The 24,039-nt window shown below is 35.1% G+C and overlaps 1 protein-coding gene across 1 annotated transcript in view; it reads right to left on the bottom strand.

Annotated features, from left to right (window-relative positions):
• The window catches only part of ntrk3a (neurotrophic tyrosine kinase, receptor, type 3a), a 203,515-nt gene that overhangs the window by 155,445 nt on the left and 24,031 nt on the right, over positions 1 to 24,039 (bottom strand). The window contains exons 2-3 of the mRNA XM_026252909.1: positions 8,576 to 8,650; positions 2,940 to 3,011 (exon numbers count right to left, since the gene is read on the bottom strand). Coding sequence (XP_026108694.1) covers positions 2,940 to 3,011; positions 8,576 to 8,650 — 147 coding nt within the window. The remainder of the gene's footprint in view (positions 1 to 2,939; positions 3,012 to 8,575; positions 8,651 to 24,039) is intronic.

Here is a 24,039-nt window from a genome sequence, read left to right as displayed (position 1 = left end):
CAGGAAAATCTCAATACAAACAAAACAAAAACAGTAGTTGTTTTGCTTAAAAAAAAAACTTCTAAATTTGTTTATAATATTCAGTTTTTTATGTTTATATTTTTTATACTTGATAGATTTTACATTATTATTTATATATTTTCCAACCTTTATAAACATTTATTTTGGTCTGTTACAATTTGACACATTCTAATCATTTTGCACATGCTTATCAACCAAAATTCTCTATTTCAGGGTAAAAATGACAAAAAAATGAAATATACCAGCTTGCAAGCCGTCTATATAAAGGAAAAGTGACATTTTATTGCAAGGAGGTTCAGTGAGCGGACTGAGTTTTTAATGAGAGTTACTCCCTGGTCCCCCTCTGCTATCGCTCATGGGAATAACCTTTACAAGTTACCTATGAAAACCATTGCTGGGTATATTGAGTCCTCTCTTCATCATTCCAATGAAAAAAGATGTTCCTGTAGAAATCCAGAAGGCAACCTTTCATTTCGCCACACATGGCTAGTAGACACATGAAAGCGAACGCCCACCTTCAAAAAGCATGTCGACCAAAGCAATAGGCCCCTATATTGATTTCTATGTCTTTAATCCAAAGCTGCTGAAAAAAAATTTCCTTTGGTGGTTGGAGTATGAAAACAAAGAATAAACAAGACAATCAGTCCCTTGATAGCGAAACTCTTACTGCAAGGGTCACAAAGCTTGGTGAAACTCCAAAACAAGTAGCTGCCAAGTCAGTGTAAACTCAAAATTTACCCCATATCATTTAATAATATTTTATTGTGCATAAGGTACCAAAATAAAAAGAATATTGTAATCTTTCATCAAAATGTAATAACTAGCTTAGCTTTTCAACATTTCAGATGTTTTAAAAATAGTTATAAAAAATTAGAAAGGTAAATTTTTATTTATGAATACAGGGGGAGAAAGTGTCAGTAGGATGAATAAAACACGTGGCAGCATATTAATATTTACATGTAAATAAAACAAAACTATCAACAAAAAAATGATAAAAATAATAACGTTTTTTGTGTTTATTGATTCAGAACAATGATGCATTTTTTTTTTTTTTTTGTGCTCATAACATGATTTCCCTTCCACGTCAAATGTCAAAACACTACTGGATAACACTGCCACTTGAAAACGGATAACACTGCCACTTTGTTCCCGGGACCTGACCCCGTGTGTGTTGTGAATGACACGTCTGGAAATCTCTGGGATTTTTTCGATCATAAAAGTCAGTGCTCTGTGAAGACCACATGGAATGGGAGAACAAAACAAAAGGGCCCAAAAAGAGATGGTACTGTAGTATGTGCTTGAATGACTCCTCCTCTCTCTTTCTCTCTCGCACAAACGTAGTGTTGGATATGCCCAAAAGAGAAAGACACCCCTGTATCTGTTGTCTTGATCACCATTGCTCAATCACAAAAATACCCAGACTTTCAACTCTAAACTATTACAAAAAAACTATAATAAAAATTAAATCATACACGTTCAAAACAAAAATGGAACTAAATAAAGATTGCAATAAACCTATATTTCCTCAAAAATAAAAAAAAGTATTTTAGTTGTTCCTCATTTCTACAAAAACTAACGAATTTTCCCTTAATAATTACGCTATATATTTGTAAAATAAAATGTAATGATGAAAAAATTATGATCTAAAACAAATATTATCACAATTAATCGCATCCAAAATGAAAGCTAATGTTTACATAATACGTATATGTGTGCACTGTGTACATGTGTATACACACACACACACACACACACACGTACATATTTAAGAAATGTATGTAAAATAGAATTATGTAATACTGATTAATCGATTTGAATGCAATAAAAAAATGTAATTAAAAAATAATTTAGTGTGGTTGAAGTGGTAACGTATAAGAATACTCACAAAAATGTGTTCAAAATTGTGTAGATTCTGTTTACACACATAGTTTAAGTTAACAGACAGCTTAGTGTCCAGTTTATACCAGAAACATGCCATGACAAAAGGTTCCCGTACACCCTACTATAGTGCTTACAGTGGACACATGTAGTGACAAATACATGACACAAAGAGTTCCTGAACATTTTGTAAAAAAGACATTCACCAGCAACGCTCACCAACACAATATCGCACGCACGTCAATTTATGACAGAAAGAAAATAAGAAGTGCATTTGCAGGCTGTGATGGACAGCACAAATTGGGCTGGACTGTGTGGAGGTGACAGTCTGCGATTCCATGTCCTTTCCACCGCTCGCCGGCAGGAAATTGGGAAATAACAGTCCTGTCACACTCGTCCCATCCAGCCTTCATTAAGTAAATCATCTCTCTCTTTGCCCACATTCTCCACCACAACTCAGGCAGCTCTACAGCAAACAATCTTTGTTTATTCAAAGCACAGAACAGAGGGTCTTTGCTGACTGTCGGGATGAGGAAGTGAGCGAGCCAATGTAACACCAAGAATTTCAAGAGGCGTAGGTTGCTGCAAACTGTTAAGCAAATTATCGAAAGAAGTCATTTCGTTCAAGCTATTTTAAACCATCAAACGACTACAGACAAAGACGATATGTTAACAAGTGTTCCACAAAGCTGCTCTTTAGAGATTAAACCAATGTATATGTCTGCCGGGCTACTCACAAAGCTCACTTTTGAGAAATGGTTGAGGGTAGTGCGCAGTAACACATGCCAGAGAACTTTATCATCATAAATTATGCATGGAGGGACAAACCATCTCTCGAATAAGAGCGGCCATGATACTGTGCAGAGTATCCAAAGATGGAAAACACACTGTCCCCATTTGCTTAACATGGCCTACTTAAGAAGATTTGTTGTCTGGTGTAGATGAACGAGTGAACCCAACTTCATGATCCATTTCTAATTGTATGAATCTCGAGGAACAAACAATTGACTTTCAAAAGAGGGTTCATTAACAGGACTCACATGTAGTGCAGGTTGGGGTTCTTGGCGAAGGCTCGTGACTGAATCGTACGTAAGTTGCAGTTCACAATGTTCCTAGAATGGAAAAGACAAATAAACATTTATTAGTAGTTTTGAACAACCATTTTGACCATTTAACACTACTTAGTTCATTATTAAATACAGTGGGGCTTGAAAGTTTGGGCTGTGAAAATATGAGTAATTTTCAAAAAAATAAGACCGATCATACTAAATGCATGTTATTTTTTATTTAGTACTGTCCTGAGTAAGATATTGCACATAAAAGACATTAACATTTAGTCCACAAGACTGAAAAATTGCTGAAATTATTAAAATAACCCCCTCAAAAGTTTGGGAACCCTCATAAAGTCACTGCTTGAAAGGGTTCAAATATGTAAAGATGCTGGAAAACTGAAGAATCTGCAGGACCTTAAAGTTTTTTCTGAAGAACGCTGCTCAGTTTAACTGTTCAGAATAAACAAGGGACTCATGCACAACCATCACAAAACAGAAAGACAGTCGAGGATCATCAGGTAACAGAACACAGTATTAAGAACCAAGGGTTCCCAAACTTTTGAGTGAGGTTATTTTAATAAATTCAGCATTATTTTTTTTTTATTTTTTTTTTGTCTTGTGGACTAAATGTTAATATCTTTTATGTTCAATATCTTACTCAGGACAGTACTAAATAAAATATAACATGCATTTAGTATGATCTCTCTTATTTTTTAATTACTCGCATTTTCAAAGATTCTGCAAAGGGTGCCCAAACTTTCGAGCCCCACTGTATTTAATTAACAGCTTCTCAAAAATTTCTATTACTATTTCTAAAGAAGATTTGTATTTCTAAAGAAGTTTTCAAGCTGATTCATTTTCTTACTGAAAATCAAAAGAACATGCGGATGAACTTCATCTGATCATTAATTCATGCCTCGTTCTAGCTTTTTTTCACCAAGTTTGTTTAATCTGCATTTCAAATGTGTGCAAAAAGAAAATGTTTATGACAAATATTTAAAACGAATGCAATAGATGTGATGAAAAACTTGTAATGCCAGAGAAAAGAAATACACCTGTGGCAAAGGACAATTAGGTTATGCTAATGTCAAATGCTGCGCTAAGTTGCTCTGATTAGCCTTTAGGTTTTGAGTGTGCAAATCATAGATTTAAAAGGAGGTGAGCTGGTAAAAAATAGTGAAAGACCAGTTCATGTTCATCATTTTAAATGGATTTGACAGCAGCTAGGGGCTAAACAGGCTGCTAATTGCCTAGCCGTCTCGCAGCAGTGTCAAAAGGGGAAATGTGAAGTAAAAGGGAAAAAACATCATCTAATCTTCTCTTCCAGTCTGCCTCCTCTCCTCAAGTAACATCATTAAGGGCAGAATATCATCAAGAGCCTGCATCCTTGCTCCCGGAGTTATTTACGCTGGCAGCTGGAATCAATTATGCATATTGAATACATTTTTTTTTTATCATTGGCATTTGTGAGATGTTTATTTGCACGAAGCACTCTCCGCTCTTGTTATTAGGGATGTTTGTGTGAGCGATTACATCAAAGTATTTCTTTTAGCATGAGGTTGGAGACTTGAGCCTGAATGAACATGATATTTAACATGTATAATCACCAACTGCCAATTCTGAATAGTGAACGGTGGCCTGAACGGAGGTCTCAGAGCAGGCGAGACTGATTCTGAGGAGGATAATTGAATACATGAATTTGCCTAGCAAATTCTTTAGAAGATAGGAGTGTTTTATTATGTACACCCAAATCCTGTCGACTGCAACATTCGGCCTGATTGAGCTGCAGCATATGGTTAATTATGGATACCATGATCGCTACAAAATGTAAACATGTCTCTTAAGGTCTGTTCATAACAAAGACGATTACTATAACGTTAGCTATAAAGTTTCAATAATCTTTCAAATTATTTAAGAATTGAGACTATATCCACTAGAATCCAAACTAAATATATTGAAAAACAGAACGTTATCGATGGAATAACTTACTAAATTATTTTTTTCCCAGCTGATGAACAAGGAAAAACCTGGAAGCCAATCAGAATTCAACAGACTTTGGTGAGATTTAAAACTTAGGTCACACTTTACTTTAAAGGCCCAGTTCCCTTTCAGTCGGTCACGCTCGACGTCGGTGACCGACAAATTGGGATATCGCTTCGATAGACCAATCTACTTCGAGTGTAAATTAGCCAATGCACATTGGCATGCAATAATTGCATCATAGCATGAGTATAATAAGGCAGCAGGTGCATATCATACCACCTCTAGCTTTGGAGCCAAGCGACAAAATCGTTCTGCTCCATCCAAGTGTCTTCAGTGAGCTATGAATTCAACACACTCTTTGAAGCTATTGGTGTTGGTGGTATAGCGCTACAGCGGTGGTCGTTCCTGTGCTGTGTGGGTTGGGCACTTCAGGCTGCACTACCCGCTCTTGTGCTGCAAGCAGCCATTCCCCTGTGCGCCTCAGCACATAAGAGCATTCCCCCAAAAGAACAATTTCTCCAAAAATATTTGTAAAGACCATGGATCTTTTCACCCATGCGTTTCTGGATGCATTCATTACCTGGCACTGGGTGATGGTCACGATCACTGCCTCACGTGTCTGGGCAAACACGCTGAGGAGGCGTTGGCGGATGAGTCATGTTTCCATCATGGGAAAATGACCGTCTCGGAGCTGCGGGCCAGACTCAAGGGGGGCAGAGCTCCATTGCAGCAATCTAAGGCTCGTCCTGGTGGCCAACAGGGGAGAACTATTTCAGGCAGTGGCACAGCTGGTTTTGAGGATCACAGCAGTGGCAAACCCCTCAGGGAACCTCAGATTTCTACATGTACAACTAAACGGACACTTTAAGTGTATTTGCTTTCAAAAACTCCTTCAGGAAGAATGGGGCTTCTGCAGCATCCCTGTTCCAAGTGGAACGGGTACGTTTTCCCAGTGTTTTCCAGTCTCACCCAGTGAAGTAGTGCTTTGACAATGGTAAGTGGAACTACTTGTTCTGATCCATGGCCTACACCAAATAGGGGTGCAGGCAGCTTGCACAGGGCACTAGAAGAGGCAGCACACATGGCACTTTGATAAAGATCCCGATTCGTCAGTCACTGATGTGATGTCGAGAGTGACCAACTCAAAGGGTTATTGTATGGTACCATCGGAGACATCACATAGCATCGCCACGGTTGCTGTACCACCGCTGAGCAGCTGGGTCACCACTCGGGTCCTCAGCGAAAACCTGGTATGCATTGCACCTGCTGCCTTATACTCATGCTGTGATCAGTGGCAGCTGGATGCAATAATTGCTTGCCAATATGCATTGACTCATTTAGTTAACACTCTAAGTAGATTGGTCTATCGAAGCGACATCCCAATTTGTCGGTCACCGATGTAATATCTCCGTTCCCTCCTTCAGAGAACGAGGGTTACCATGCGTAACTGAGTCTTTCTCGCTATTAACAAACCATTGACTACAACTTTTACCTCAATAAATTCCCAATTTGCTGCTTATAAGTAGTTAGTAAGGTAGTTGTTAAGTTTATGTATTGGTCATTGGATGTAGAATATGGTCATGCAGAATATGTGCTTTATAAGTACTAATAAACAACCAATATGTTAATAATAGGTAAGCCTATAAGCAACTAGTTAATAGTGAGAATTGGCCCCTATTCTAAAGTGTTACGGAAGATGACAAAATTGTAGCATGCTTATAATAAACAGAACATTATTGTTTGAGGTATCATTCTTGGTAGCCTTTAAAGGGACAGTTCACCCCAAAATTTAATTTCTGTCATCATCTATACCTGATCTCATGACAAAAACGTACCTAACTTTTTTTGCAAAATGCTAAATACGTAGCAGCAATAATTACATATCACTGCCGTTTCCAACAGAAATGAACACTAAAGGAGGTAAAACAGTGAGCACTTACTATTGTTTTCATACACATGATTATTATGATTGTTTATGATTACAGCTCCATATATTTTGTTTTACGGATGTAACAAGCTTGCTCACTAGCTCAGCCAGCATTGAATTGGACTTAGGATGCATAATCCTTGAGTATGAATCCAGTGAAAAACATGACTCATGATGAAAGTGTGAGAGATAAAAAAAAAATGTATAAAAAAAATAAAAACTAAAACGGAATGCTTGGAATTGCCTTTTTACGTCACATTCACTTTTGTTCATAATATTGGGTAGATTTAAGTGACGTGCAGATGGTATGTTATTTTAAAATATCATGGCGCATTAGAGTTAAAGCGCTACTCAATGGACATTTCAATTCAGAACTGCGGTGACAAAACCAATACAAAACCAATGTTGCATAAAATGTACCATATGTACTTTTACCTGTTAGGTCAGGGGGAGGGTTTGGATGAAAATTCTTTTAGCTCACTCTGTGGACATTTCACATCGAATGTGTCACAAAAAAATACATGGCCGCAACGTATTTTTGCATCTTATCATGAGATCAGGATCCATTTATTCATCGTTATTTTGTTGACATTTGTTTTTTATTTCAAATTCAGGTAAACTATCCCATTTAAAAAAACATCACAAATATCACTCAATTTAAGAATAAACTAAATTAGCAATAAAATATTAAATGACCATTTAAAAACACCAGCTTGGTAAAACTAAATTGTAGATGTTTGGTGAATAATAAAGTTTTTACACTAAAATAGTGTGCTAAGTGTTTAATTAATTCACCTTTGTGTTATAAAATGGAAAGAGCAGGAACGCAAGTGTATGTACAGATGTTTAAATACCAAAAGTTTGGTGAATATAGGGCTGCAAATTTAACCGAAGAACATTTTTTTATACAATACAGCATCTGAAATGTCTTGCACTGATTCTTGCCTCAATACTCTGAACTCAAATGTCAAACCTACATGATTTGTTGTGTTCTGGGAGCAGTTACTTTTGCATTTTAAAACGTTTAATTATTTGTGACTTCTTAAAAACAGAAACCCTAGACTGTGGAATCATATCATAATTTCACATGCTAAAAGCTTAGAGTAACCACACATTTACTCGGAAAAAAATTCCGAATCTTCCAAGCTCAGAAATTCCCTCCAGAGAAAAGACCGTGACCAGGTTCTGCCACATCACCTTGTGAAAGAAGAGAGTTAACCACTAATGAGAACCTTACTAATCATTGCTTCTGGTCTCCTTTAACCAGTAGAGTTGTAATAGGTAGGAAGAGGAGGTCTGAGGGGCTCTTGTGAGGGAGGAAGTCCTACTAATGAAGAGCCAAGTAAAGATACCTGCATGACGGCAGCAGACTGAATGAGGTAAAGCCAGGCTTGGCCAGATGGAGGGTGTTAGGGGATATAATTAAATTTTCTGGCTACTTCAGCAGCATTATTTGATCATTTTAAAGCAGGCCTTGGGGAGACACTTTTTATGTGGGTCTGGCAAGAAAAAGCATTTGGATGCCACTGTGAAAGTCGCCCATGCTAGCGTGTCATTGCTAGAAATGCCATCTGTAGATGTCAGATCAAAAAGCTATCTTTGGCGATTTATGTTTCTTTTTTTAAGTGTGGTGGCACACTGGGATTGGACCTACATTGATTTGCTTGTTATCAGTATTTTCTTAAGCGAGATTTTGTAGTGATGTGGTACTTACAGTCTCTGAAGCCCAGTGTACAACTCCATGTCAACGTCCCTCAAAGTCTGCAAGCCCGACCAGTTCTCAATGTGTCTGTGAAACAAATTCAGAACATAAAATTAGACGATATTCATCTACAAATTCCCACTTGCCTGTAGAAAAGAGAAAGATGCTGTAATAAATTAAAAACAAGAGCATGATAAAGATTAGAAATGCACCAATATCAAAAACCCTAACCAATAAGCCAATAATAATTATGTTACGGCAATGAATGATAATTGGCTGATATTAAATTGATCTACTACTTTGTCTAAAACAAAATTAAAAATAAAATGCAAAAAACATAAAATAAATTATTAAATGCTACAAGTAAATTTAGCATAACCTACCACAACATCATTAATGTACAGTATTAAATAAATTATATATATTTTTATATAAAAAAAAACAGTGTTGTTAAATAGGAGAAATAGGAATGCAGAATTAAATGTACAATATCTACATAAAATAAAATTAAATAAAATTAAATTAAACTCTAACATTGGCTGATATAATACTAAAATATCGTGCATTTTTACTGGACAAACACACAGTAGACAAGTGACTGGATATGTTCAAACCCAAATTTCCCACATAACCCATGAACTAACCACAAGGCCATGGCTCCAACTTAAATAGCACATTTGACAAAGCCCAAAAAAAATAAATAAAAAAAATTATAGAGCCCAAAGAACAAAAATAGACAGCATTCATGATTTTTAATGAAGCAGTCCAATCCTGAAGCCAATGGTTGACAGAAATAACTAGACCTCTTCAGAGCAGCTGTGACAAGAGCCAGCTGGCATCATCGTTTTGTGAATTAGCACCCATTACAACATAGACTCTGATTAATAAATGTTTTCAGAAGTTTCACCAATGCCATAACTATGTTTCTAGAAGTTTCCCCAGCTCAAACACTTTGGGCATCCGCTGCTAAACACTGATAAACACAGCCGCTCAGAAGACAATAAGGGCTTGCCGACGAGCAGACGAAATTAAAGCTTTGAGCTCTGTGCATCACATTAAAATGTTTATCCTTTCATGTCAATGCAGGTATAAATATTACAAACACACGCTTAAAAAATAAAGACTTCAAAAGGAGGGCTTCATAGCGATGCCATAGAAGGACCATTTTGAGAACATTTTAATAAACATTTTTTTTTTCTAAGTGTAAAGAATATTTGAATAATCTGAAGAACCATGTTCCACTATAAAGCAGTTTTGTGCAATGGAAAGGCAGTTAAAGGCTAATCATGCAGCCACTAATGCCAATAAAGAACGTTATTCTTAAGAGAGTTTATGTTGGTCTTCAAAATAAAAAAATAAAAAAAAAAATTGTTGGTAAAAAAAATCAAAGCAAAGCAAAGCACCATCTGCGAACAAACCATGCTTTGCTTGAGTAGACAATGGCAAATAAAGATGGTCATTTCCCATTCAAAGCCACTTATCAGAAGCATAACACCATCATCTCGCCTCTCTTCATTTCCATAAGCTACCCATATCAAATACTGGCAATTTGCATTCTGAGAACATCAGGATCCAGCCGAGTAATTAAGCCCACATTGGCTGTTCAGACAGAATTTGTCATATACCAAACAAAACCAAAAATTAGCCCGGACAGAAACATCCATAGAGATTTTCAGACCTTTCAAAAAAAAATGCACAAAAAAAAGACAATTTCTTGTTTCATTCAGTGATAATTATATATGCTGAACGTCTTGTAATGGTGATGTTCAAAGCATGCACATGTTTACAAATAGCTAATCAACTTTTGTACTTCGGGGAGAGACCGGTTTGCCAGGAAAATCTGTTTTTTCTAATCAGTGTTGTACTGTGAAATGTGGTTCTGGAAGCCCTTCGGTTTGAAGGACCCTCTTGGCTGCAGGAAAGTGTTTTCCAGTGTCAGTGATGGAAGGCTTTAGATGAACAGCAGGAGGCTTCTGCCTCACCAGCATCTGTCTTCAGCTGGCTCATGTGGCCTTGAGACATATGTGGATATACTGTACCAGGACCTCATTCACAGTAAACAGAATCATAAACTGTAAACAAACATCAACGAAGAACGATAAAAAAGAGAAGTAGTAGTGCACTAATGGACAAAAAAGACAGAAGAACAGTACATATACTATAGGAATATATAAAAGTAATACATAGAAGAATAAAGAAAACTTTTTTTGTTTGCCAATAATTATTAATTTATTTATTTATTTTTTAGAGTGTGGCAAATGTTGTAAACAATGTCAACTGTAACTTTACGAAAAAATGTAAAAAATAAATAAATAAAAAAAACTCTTTGTGACACTGACAGGAGCTCACCATTACTCATTGTCTGGTGCTCCCAAATCATGTTCCGTCTCACGATTTATGACTAGTTTAAATTACCCACAATGCAATTACACCTAAGCTAATGAGAAAGCGTTTAATTGAAGAGAGGGCTGCCACATTCCCTGGAGCTTTTGGCTTGTCAGCTATGCAAATTCACGCACTTGTAGTTTGCGGTTGCGGAAATGTGGTTCCCAGAGGTCTCCCCTCCCGTCCGTTGACAGGAAGTGGCGCTTGGCACCTGACGACCAGAGGATTGAGCTGGGTAGGCCATTTCGCGACACACCTAAAGAAGTCTTAATCGCTTATTTATCTCTGGCACTTAACTGCAAATGATTTAAAACTTCTGGGATTTGCCACTGTGTCATGCTCTGGATACTGTCAGTTCAATCATTCAGTGGCTCAGGCGCTTCTCTCTCTATTTCTCTCTCGATCACTCATTCGCTCCCACATACACACACCCAGATGCTGTTTTTCTTGACACCACGGTAAGCAGCTGCACGACACACATCTCCGATAGCTGTGCCCGGGAAATTACGAGCCGTCCTCCATCTGTTGCTAGCATTAGGTTTTCTGAGCTCGGCTTGCACAGATTTACATCAGCCATAGAAATTTAACAATGTGCATATCTGGTTTGAACATGTCGACCGTCTACACTTGATCTGTGAATGTATGAGTGGGCATATGTGGGTGCATTTATGTGAAAAACAGACCGCATCCTGCACTGAGATACTTCATTGCGCATCTCGATTGGTTACCATGCTTCAGTTTAATAAATTATATTTATATGTAGTTGAACCGGGGCTCTTTGAGCTGTGTAAGATTGAGAGGGTGGGTCTTGTGTGTAAATTCTGTCATCATTTACTCAAACTCGTGTTGTTTTAAATCTTACTTTCTTTTGTGAAGCAAAATAGGAGACATTTTAAAGAATGTTATAGTGACTATATAGTATAACGTGACTGTCAAGCAGTGCTGTTATTGTTAATTTAAAACTAAAAATATTACAAATTATTTTTGCTCATTAAAGTTTAATTAAAATAAAAATAATAAGTATTATATGAAAAACTTAAACTAAAAGGAAAACAAAAAATAAAATGAAGTGCTAAAATGACTAAAAATAACATAGCTAAATAAATAAATATATAAATACATTGAAAAAAAATATTAAAATTTAAAATTAAAACTGGCTATATAAAAAAAGCTCATTCAAATTCAAAATAAATAAATACTGTATATAAATGAAATATTATAATACATTTCCAATATGATTTGTATTTCTGTATTCAGAAAAAAAAAGAATATTATAAAGAATAAAATAATTATATATTCTGAAGAATGTTAGTGAGTTTTGGGGACCACTGACTTGAAATAAATAAATGAATAAATAAACAAATAAATAAATAAAATTAAAATTATTAAAATTAAATTATATATATATATATATACACACACACACACACAGAGACAACTACACATAGCCTACTAATATTATACGTAGATATACTATTATTTTACTACACTACATTTTCACTAGTATTAATAGTGAATAATTAATTATTAATGCCTATTTATGAATCCTTATGTTTGCTTAATTATTAAATAATAATAGTTTTTTTTATCTTTGACTTCCACTGGATGGACAATAAATTTATCCAAAGAAAACTTAAGGGTAGGTAAATCATGATAATCAATTAACATTTTTTGGGTGAACTATCGATTTGAAACGCTGCGCAAAAATCATACAGATTTAGCTATATTTTGGTCATTTTTGGAGCTTGACCGCCTCGGTACCCATGTTCAGTATTTACACAAGAGCAGCATGAACAGTCTTCAGAACATTTTTTGTGTTGCATATGAGAAAATCAAACAGGTTTGAAACAACATGAGGGCAAGTCACATCCAATTATCAGCCGACAGGATGTTTTTTTTCACAGTTCTATTAGCACATATCAGCATTTCTTTAAATGCTGAAGAGATTCTGCAGCTTAAACTGCGCTTGAATCGAAAATGTTAAAGACATGGAGGAATCGAAATTTGTAGGGGGAGTTGGCGGACGGTGATAGACTAGACCGATCTGAAAGTGTGCTCTGGGTTTACCCCTGTGATTAACTGACACATTGACTAATTGATAGGTCAACTGATTGTGCACTTTCTAAATGACCAGTAATGAGTCAAAGAGAAGTCTAAAGAACAAGTACCAAATGTAGACACATCTTCCTGTGGCCCTCTTTAGTCATCATATCATAACAGATTCATAAAGCTTTCTGGAAAGCACACATAAAACAATTTTGTAAACAAGCATTCCTTAAGGATTCATTAAATATGCGTGACAGTTTTCTATAATAAACATTTGCGAGAGCGAAAAGCCACCGCAGACGACCACAGAATGACTTGGATTAAGCACAATTTGGTTTATTGCAGAGATTTAAGTGTTACTTTTATGATCAAACTGTCTCTTTGACACTTCAAGCCTGCCTTCAAAACAACATCCCGCCATAAAACATCTCAAATTTAAACACTTTATATCGCTCTCATATAAGGAAATGGTTATCGTAAAAGAAGCATCACAGTTTCCGACCATAAAATGAAGGCTGTTGTCCATATTCTGAGCAAAAGCTGTACATATTGATATGCCTGCCACCTCAGCACTCTTCGGTAGAACACAAAAGGAGATATTTTACAAAGTGTCCAAGCTGCTCTTTTCCCTTAAACAAAGATGAAGTCATTTGTGTTTGGAAAAACACGAGAACGAGTATATTACGACCAAATAAATACACATCCATTCTCTGAACAACAACAAAAGCTGTTATCTGAGACGGGTCCCTGCAGAAAAGCGAAGCCCTACCTTTTGTAGTTTTTCCACCAAAAGCTAATATAAGATTCTTGCTTTTTGGGAATAACAACACCGAGCTGCAGCTAACAAGATAAGCAAGGCTTGTTTCAAGTCCCAGGTTAACATAAAAAAGCTTGCAGCAACATGACGCCTAAGTCAGACGCAAAGACAGACACTAAATTAAAAACAATGCAATGTAATGGAAAGTTATATTAAAGTAAAACTTAAAGGATTAAACTATTGATTTATATGATAGATATCATATAGGTAGGTGGGTAGGTAGGTAGGTAGGGAGGGAGGGATGGATGGATGGATGGATGGATGGATGGATAGAGAGAGCCAGACAGACAGACAGACAGACAGACAGATAGAGTAATTCAAAAATGACACCTTCATTCTATAATGCATACTGTATATTTTAGAGAGGGTGGAAATGTGCACAAGTTTGCATGTACATGACCTCTTGTCCGGTTCATAATGAAATGCTGATGCTCATGAGAAAGATTTTCATCAGGCAAGGCTTTTCTGTTGCACACAGGAGGATTTCTTATGACATTACATTTTACAGTAACAAATTTACCTCTGACCACTGCCTAAAAAGCTAGCTAGTGCATTTTCTGCCCCGAGTACAGATTGCTCTATGAATAGCTAGGGAAGTACTACGCCATGTCCCAATCCTCCTAAAACATCTAGTCCCACCTCCGAAATGGCGTTCGCAACAGGAGGGATTAGTCTGGGTTTCATAAATATTCCAGTATTGGAGATCTGCATGTGCTCTTCCTTTGATGTAGGGAACCTGAGAGACGGAGAAGAACACTGGAAGACTGCCAGCTCTAAATCTGCCCTTCACTTCAGCTTTAGGTGAGGAATGAATACAAAGTCATGGTGATTTACTAAACCATTCCAATAATTAAGTTCATGTAGCAACACGCTGGCATAGCAAGTTCTGACAAACCCACAAAACTCATTTCTCTTCCTATTGTTGTTCCTTCCCTTCTTTCCTTTCGCAGTCAATGTGACAGATGCACAGCCAAAGCTATAGGAGTCCAGATCATTTATTTCACACATCAATGACCCAACTTCTTCACACACTGAAAGGATATGCTAGAAAATAAACAAATCAAACAAATAAATCAAACTCCATGCAACTGGCTTCGTATTCCAGCAACTATGGACGCATCTCTGTCGATGCGTCTGGGACCATCCTTTGATGAAATATAGGAATATGATATACTTACATAAGCAAAGAGTCATTTTTTTTATGAGGCAAGCCTCAAAAACATCCACCAACACTGTGTTCACAGCGTGTTTATATCTATTTAGATTTAGAAATGAGTGGTGCTGGAATAAATAGCTGTGCCAAAGATTGCGTGGTTCATGGCTTCACACATCACTAAAAGAGTTTCGCAACAACCTCAAATGGCCAGACTCATGTCTTGCCAACAAACACAACTGCAATGTTCAGTATTTTGACATCTAGACAGAGGAAACTCCTATATAGTGCCAGATTCTTCGCCCACAACATTCGAAGAGAAAAGCATAATTGTGTGCAGTCCAAAGACATTTTAAAGTTACTTTCAGTGCATCTAAAGTATAACTTTCAGTAAGCGCACCCTCTGGGAATCACTTTAGCGAAAATGAAAATCAACTAAAACAAGATTTTCATTAAATGCAAGTGAAAAGTGAAAGTGAAAGTGAAAGTGACGTGACATTCAGCCAAGTATGGTGACCCATACTCGGAATTTGTGCTCTGCTTTTTTAACCCATCCAAGTGCACACACACAGAGCAGTGAACACACACACACACACTGTGAACACACACCCGGAGCAGTGGGCAGCCATTTATGTTCCGGCGCCCGGGGAGCAGTTGGGGGTTCGATGCCTTGCTAAAGGGCACCTAAGTCGTGGTATTGAAGGTGGAGAGAGAACTGTACATGCACTCCCCCCACCCACAATTCCTGCCGCAACCTTTCAATTGCGAGCCCGACTCTCTAACCATTAGGCCACGAAATGAGATTAACTTAATAAAATGAAAGCATAAAAAAAATTCTAACTAAACTAAAATACATTTTCATGAATAAAATAAATTAAATAACCCAAAATAATTTTTGATCCATGGTTCATTATAAAACCTTTAATAGTACTTTTATATACAGAATTACTTATATGTTTAATAATATTCAGTTTTGAATTACGTCAAGTTTTTGTGAAACTTTGTAGGGGTGTAATGGTACACATTCTTACTAAAATTTTCAATATGTTACCGAACAAATCATTCTTTTTTTCAGGAAATTAAGACAAGAGCCTACATGCCTTTATGGCGTTTTTTGATGTGGCATGACAGTTTATAGTTTTTAATGTGAAATAAACGAATTAACATCTTATGTTATCGCTCAATTTGTGTTTAATTTTCAGAAAGACGCCGTTACAAAAAGCTTGTAAACAAAACGTCACGTAGCATTTCATTTACATCAGTCAAGTCATCAGTGTCCACAGCTTGTTATTTGCTAGAGACATGAAGAGCATTTTGAGAAATATTAGACTACAGTATGTACTTAATCATATTTCAATTTCCCTGTTAGTGATGTCTTCATTATTTAATCTATGTTTAAAAAAATCTTTTATGAAACAATTTATGACAGCCATTGTGTTAATTATTGTATTTCAACAACAAAAAGAATTTGAATAATTTAAAAGCTAATTTAAATTGACATGTTTGCGCACAAATGTTTAATTTGAATGTTGATTACTATAGTAAAAAAAATAACCAGTAATTGAATTTAAGCTTGGGCTCTGTTGTTATTTGTAATGTAATGTTATAGTAATGTAAAAGGGCTAGAGCAGAAGCTGAGGTAGATTTTTTCCAGAAGAAATACAGATACATATAACAAATAAAAGCACCTGTTTGGGAACTGAACCCATTACTTATTTTCTTACAGATAAATGGTTAGTAGCAATAATATATATTAATAATATATTATAATTAATTATATATATATATATATATATATATATATATATATATATATATATATATATATATATATATATATATACACACACACACACACACAGTATATATGCGTTTTTTTTTTTTTTACACTACAGGAACCAGAACTAGGTCTTTCTTTCTTTCCAAAGACACCAAAACTGTGTGTAGTACACTGAAGTCAGTAACTATTACAATTTAAAGTTAGATAGGTCATTTTCAGCTGTGAGTCCCATAAATAGGGGATGCTGGTTAACAGGTGAACAGTTAACAAAAATGAACACGTATGGAAACATATTGGTAAAAAAGGTGCTTAAAAAACCATCAGGGTTTGAATTCCATAAGCTCTGCACCCCTGTTTTGAAGAGCTGCGCCAGTGCAAAGACCTCAACCCAGCGGGGCGCAGAAATGACAGAGGTGACACTGAAGATCTGAAAGCCATCAGACAAAACTTGCACTGCTTCTCAAATCTCGAAAGTAACACAGAATGCTTTTTTTTTTCTTTTGCAGTCGGACCCCTGCGGCAATCCGTGAGGCTAAGCCGATGACTGCGCTTCAGCCAGAGATGGAAGAGAAGCCACAGAAAGGTGCAGAAGAGCCGAGGGAGGTCGTTTGGCCTTTTCTTTTTTCTCCCTCTGTCTCTGCCGCCCCTGATCTCAGCGGTGAAGTCGCCCACTCGCTCGGCTGAGCTCTGGAACCCGTGGCTTTCAAGACCACCTACAGAACCAGCAGCCTACACGCATCCAAAAAACATCCCCCAATGCTTCATCTATTGCCCTAAAAAAGCGCTTTAATCATAGTAGTTCTATCCTGTAGTCCAGACACACCTAATGATTGAAAGTAAACGGTGGCGTGTGCAGAAAACATCACAGGAAACGGCTCATAAGAACATGCACGCTGCGTATATTAGCATATTGCTTTTATCCCGGCGCCTCTGTTCTGGATCAACAAGCCCTCAGCAGCATTGTGCTGACTGTGCAATTCATTCTAATCCGACCCGGGTTGTAAAAACAAGCACATCTCCGAAAGCAATGATGCAATTCCAGCTCGTGCTTTATTCAGTGAGCTGCAGCAAACATTCATGCTTTATAAGAAAAAAAAAGAGAGACAAAATAAAAAGACACGTGTTAACCAGATGCACACGACTGCTACATGATTTTTAAATGCGAGACAATTCAAAAACTTAATCAATGACTAGCAAATGTGTTTTCTAGTGATGCACTGAACCATAAATCACTGAAAATAAACATTAATTTTAGTTATTTTAGTAACGTTTTACACTGAGGCTCATCTTTTTTTAAATATACAAGTTATAATAATTGTATATTATAATGAATAATTATTCATTTATACATTTTCAACATATTTAAAATTAGCCTAAACTAACATTTAAAAGATTATTTGTTTGTTTGTTTATTCATTCATTCAATAAATTAATCTCTTTTCTCTTTTTTTTCCCCAACAAGGCTGCTTTAAATTAATCAAATGGGACAATAAATACAGTTTAAATGTTACAAAAGATTTATTGCAAATAAATGCTATTATTTTGACTTTTTATCAAAAAGTTTAATAAAAAATAAGCTGAAAAAATGCATAATGCACAAAAATATTAAGCAGCACAAGAAAATTCATCATTAATAACAGAAATGTTTCTTGAGCATTAAATCGGCATATTAGAATAATTTCTGAAAAGTTAGCTTTGCTACAACAAATAAATGACATACAATTTAATAAATAATAAATAGATAAAAAAAATAGTTGTTTAAAATTGTCATAATATTTCACAATATTACTGTTTTTACTTTATTTTGTATCACATAATTAATTTTACCATCCTCAAATCTTTGGAAGATAGTGTAGATTAACAATTAGGTTTTTATAGATTAATATAGATTATAGATGAATATCTGAATAACAAACAAAATCAAAAGATCTTAAATGTAAAAAAAAAAACATTAAAAAAATGTAAACAAAATAAAATGTATGACTAAAATAAAATAAATAATTGCTTATGCATTAACAAATGATAACAAGTAAAACATTATTGTAATGTTTTTCTATTTTCGATTGTTCAAAATGAGTTGAAATAGTGAAAAAGTGCTGCATGTGGGGTTGAAACGTGCTTCTGATTTACACTGGATATCAGTGGATCAGAAGGATACACCCTAAATTTAGTAGATTAAACCATTCTATAGACCCCAGTCACACATTATATGTCCTTTCACAGATTTAAAGCACAGCTCTGATTGAAGTAATCACTAAAAGCCACTTGTGTGAAGAACTTAGAAGCACGGTGGCTTGCCATGTGACGCCATGATAATTTGCGGCAGTGTTTTGTACTCGTGGTAAAAATGGTTCCATCAAAACACGCTGAGAAAATAGGCTTCACCTGTGAATACAGCTGCATCCTCAAAGCCATAAATGGAAAACTTTATCTCATTCATAGAGTTCCATTAAATGTTCGGGGTCACCATGGACAGAGAATACTAAAGATGGTTGCCATGGAAACTCTGCTTTTGTTTGAATATTAGCTGAACACCGGATATACAAACTTCAGCTCACTCTCATAAAGAAAACTGAAGGGGAAAACTACATAAAAACATGACTTCGTTTGGGCAGTTAACTGATTAAAAACATATATTAAAATGAATTGCCATGACATCTTGACTAATTATTCAATGGATATTTTAGTATTTGTGTAAAAAATATTTTCTTAAGTTTGTTTTAGCCGTATGATTTCATTTTAATCATCTTTTTCTTGTTTCATTCTTATAAACCAAGTTTTATTAATATAGTTTCAACCAGAGGTTGTTTCCTCATTTTTCATGCAGTGCTTTATGAAACAGTGATGATGAAATAGAAAAGCCTCATAATAAAATGAATCTCTTTGCACTCAAGTCTGCAGCAGAACAACAGAACAAATAATTCCCTGGTTTATAGATGCTCATATTACACAAATAATTCACACGCACAAAAAATTGTGTTATTATTTACTCTCACCCTCATGTCACTATACATGATGATGTCAGACAGGATGTTTGCACTCTTCTTTCGCTTTAAAAAACATAAGTAATTTATTATTATTACTATAATAATAATAATAATAATAATAATAATAATAATAATAATAATTATTATTATTATTATTATTATTATTATTATTATTATTATTATTATCATTATTATTATCATCATCATCATCATTATGCCACAAATGCCCATGTACATTGTTGATAATTGTTTTTTTTTTAGTTTAGATATAAATATTATACAGATAACTAATATAATAAAACAATTACCAGTACATATAATTATATACGGTAATTACCACATTTAATTACATTTTATATAATTTAATCAAAATATGTAAAAGTATTAGTATTATTACTTCCACACAATAATATTAATATATAAAACGTAATGAAAATTGCTATACTAAATTATAATCTGTGTGTAGTATAATTTCTATAATAATAAAAATAATATAATTACTATTGTAATTCTGAAACTATTAAATAAAATACCGCTACTACAACTACTACTACTACTAATAATAATAATAATAATAATAATAATAATAATAATAATAACATCTCCTCTATTTTCTTCTTATATAATAAATGTATTAATTTATAATCAATTGGCACAAATTAATAAAGAAACATTAAATAGGTAACACATGTTGTGTTTTTATGATGAAAAAATGTCATATAATAATCAAAAGTATCATCACCACCACCATCATCATCATCAGTAATTATATTATAATATAAAACAGTATTGATGTTTGTAATTTATTCTAGTTAATAATATAATAAATTACATTATAAAACAAATTATTATAAAATATAATAATTCTAAATGTATTATTATTATTATTATTATTATTATTATTAGCAATTATTTTATTATATAAAACGGTATTGTTTATTCAGTTTCATAATATAATGAAGTAAATGACTATTATAATACAAATTGTTTTATGATATTATAAAATATAGCAACCATTTAAAAAAATTATTATTGTTCTTATTATTATGATTATGATTATTACAGTTATTTTCAATTATATTATAATATAAAACTGTATTCTTTGAATGAATTCTGAATTCTGAAGTCTTATAATATAATGCAGTAAATTGTTACATTATAAAAAAAATTATAATATTCTAAAATAGATTATAAAATAAATGAATTAAAACTGATTCTATTCTTTGATATTATAAAACAAATTATTATATGATATTATAAAGTATATAATACAAATAATAATAAAAAAAATTACATTACATTAGATTGCTTTATAATATATTATTATAATGTTTTTCACCTCAGCCTACAAGACATTGCATCAGTGCAGGAAAATCCTCAGGTTGCTGAAACTAGCAGTTCGGTGGGTCAGCTACAGTGCAGGCAGAGAAGGCTGCAGGTCTGAGCTAAATGACGTTGAACAACACACTTGCAAACTGGATTAAGATACTGTAGCCTTTTGTTGTCATCAGCATTTTTGTTAACGCTGAAATAGTCCTGAGCATGGCATGCCACTAGAGCCGGGCTGTCAGGAGAAAATAGGGGCTCATATCCTTCTGGCATCAAGCCACATGAGCCCAGAAGAAAGAAAATAAAGGGGCTGCCACCGCTTAGTGTAAAATAATGTGTTTCAAGCACCTCCCATCTGCGAGGCCTGATAAATAGCGATTGAAAGAGAAACTTAAGTCAGCCCTGTCGAGGGAAGTTATTTGCCATACCCTTTAAATATTAGGCTTTATAGCTTTATGATTGGGCTTTATGAGCTGAAAACCGCATCTTTCATCTCCAGGTCTCACATCTTTCGGGTCTTTTATGAGATTTGTATCACATACGTATGTTAGTGTGCAACTCCAGAGTTGGCTATTTTGGAAACTCAATGTTACAAAGCTTTTAAAGTGAAGCTAGATCATAACGCTTGAAATAATGCTTTCATATTTATAGGAGTATATTCTGGAAGCTACTGGCCCAATGCAGGCCTGTAATATTAAACTGCACGACAGTATCATAAATGTCATCAATTTGCTTTGCATCAACAGTAAAGGCCATCACAAAAACATCCTGGCACAAGGATAGAAACCTGACTTGACAGGAAAAGTCTTTCTGAATCCCTCTAAAGCAAACTGAACACACCGAGCTTACGCAAAAGTCGTCAAGTGTGTTAAAGGAATCAAATTCTGTCGTCATATACTCATCCACAAGTCTTTCCGAACCTGCATGCTTTTCCTTTCTTCAGTGGAACACAAAAGAAGCTATTTTGAAGACTGTTTTGTCCAAAAACAGCATTTGACTCAACTGACTTTTATTATAATGGAGAAAAAAAAGCACATCTTTAACACACTGCACTACCCACTGAAGATGTAGTTCATAAAAACAGTACAGAAGACGGTTTACCAACTATCTGTCCTTGTGAAAAAATGTGTTATGAAATGAAAATTCTGTCATTTACTCACCCTCGTGTTTTTCCAAACCTGTATGTTATAGAAGACAATTTGAAGATTGCTGGTAATCAGTTGGTGGTACCCGTTGACTTCCATATTAGAAATAAAAAAAATACTACGGAAGCCATTGGGAACCACCAACTGTATGATTACCAGCAATCTTCAAAATATATATTTGTTGTTGTTGTTGTTGTTGTTGTTTAATATAAGAAAGCAACACATACAGGTTTGGAATGACATGAGGGTGAGTAAATGCTGAAATAATTTGAATTTTGGGGTGAACTATCCCTTTAAGAACAATCACAAAAATGTACACTTAGATGACCTTTTATTTAATTAATATATTATCTGAAAGATATATTTAAGAATTTAATTACACTTCAAAGGGTAAACACAAAAGTTTGTTGAAATAAGTTGAAGTAAAAAAGCAAACTGTACATCCAAGTGTGCCTCAAAACTAGACAGGATGTCACTTTCGCAAACCCTTTTTTTCCCCCATCTGTGTTCTAGTAACCATATTCACTGAAATCTAGCATGTAAGCTCCCAACTGCTACACTGCTGTGTCAGTAAACTAAATTGACCAGCTAACAGAAGCACACAAGCATTATGGCTTTTTTAACTTTCTCTCCAATTGCCGAGATAGGTTTGTCAATGCTAACAACGCTGCTCTTTAGTCACTTTTAAGTCTAATAATGTGTCAGACACGATAGTTGAGCTTGCTGGTTGTCTCTGTGCCTAGTGGGCCGTGATTTATTTGAAGTCCTACTTCAAACGGTGGCTAGCCTCTGGTGAAGCTAATATATGCAATGTCCAATGTCACTGTGGTTTTTACAGACTGGAAATGAGAGCTGGAATTAGCGTCCTCCTGGCCGAAGAGTCCTGTTCAGCTGTAGCTAATGTTTTAGATTAACACTAAACCCAATTACTGTTTCAGGCCGCAGAAATCAAAGAAAAGTGTAAAAATGCTCTCATTAGTCAGAGCATATGACATTGTTTAATCCTCATTAAAGACTCGCTGCCTCCCAGAACGGTTTAAAAAAAAATAAAAAATATGGTAAGATGCACCGAGCTTCCAAGCCAATCTAAGAAGCACATTTACTCCAGTATGTCACAAATCTCCATGACTTTATTCACCACTCAAGACCAGCTGCCATAATAGGAAATGAGAGGGCAACGATCATCGAACACCACTCAAAACACTTCATTGTCTTTTTATGAGGTTCAAAAGGCCTTTGAAATTAATAAATGTCTGTTTTAATGAGTTCAACGGATCAGTGATGTGTGCATGTCGCAAACACAAGCGCACACGGGCCTTCTGTTGTCGTACTCGCAGCCAAATGTGCGCAGTCTCTGGCAGCGAATCGCACCCTCGTCTCAAACTGCTTAATCAGATCTGCATTAAAAGCACAAGCTGATCTTTCTAAATAGATCTTGTTTAATAAATGTGATGGAGCTCGTTGAAATAAACTTATCTAAAGTCATCAGAATAAGTTGTCTGACAATATTTCTAAAAAGGGGTATCATCTTGCACGTTTTAGGACACTTTCAAAGTCCAGTTAGTGGCACTAAAAGGTTAATGTTCTTTCAAATTTGAAAATAACAAACCACCTACACTAAACTCTACATTAAACCTAACCAAAATGGCTGCAGGAACATCTCTTCAAAATTACATTCCATTGCTTTTATTTATATATATAAAGCCTTTCGAAAGTGGTGTGAAATATATATATTTCACACCACTTTGGAAAGGCTTTAACAGTGTTCCGAATTTATTCAACATATCAGCTCAGATTGTTGTACACATCGTGAAATGTCCAGAATTGTCCAGTG

This window comes from Carassius auratus, unplaced genomic scaffold (genome assembly GCF_003368295.1).
Source record: "Carassius auratus strain Wakin unplaced genomic scaffold, ASM336829v1 scaf_tig00032278, whole genome shotgun sequence".
NCBI lineage: Eukaryota > Metazoa > Chordata > Actinopteri > Cypriniformes > Cyprinidae > Carassius > Carassius auratus.
This window is presented reverse-complemented; position numbering and strand designations above follow the sequence as displayed.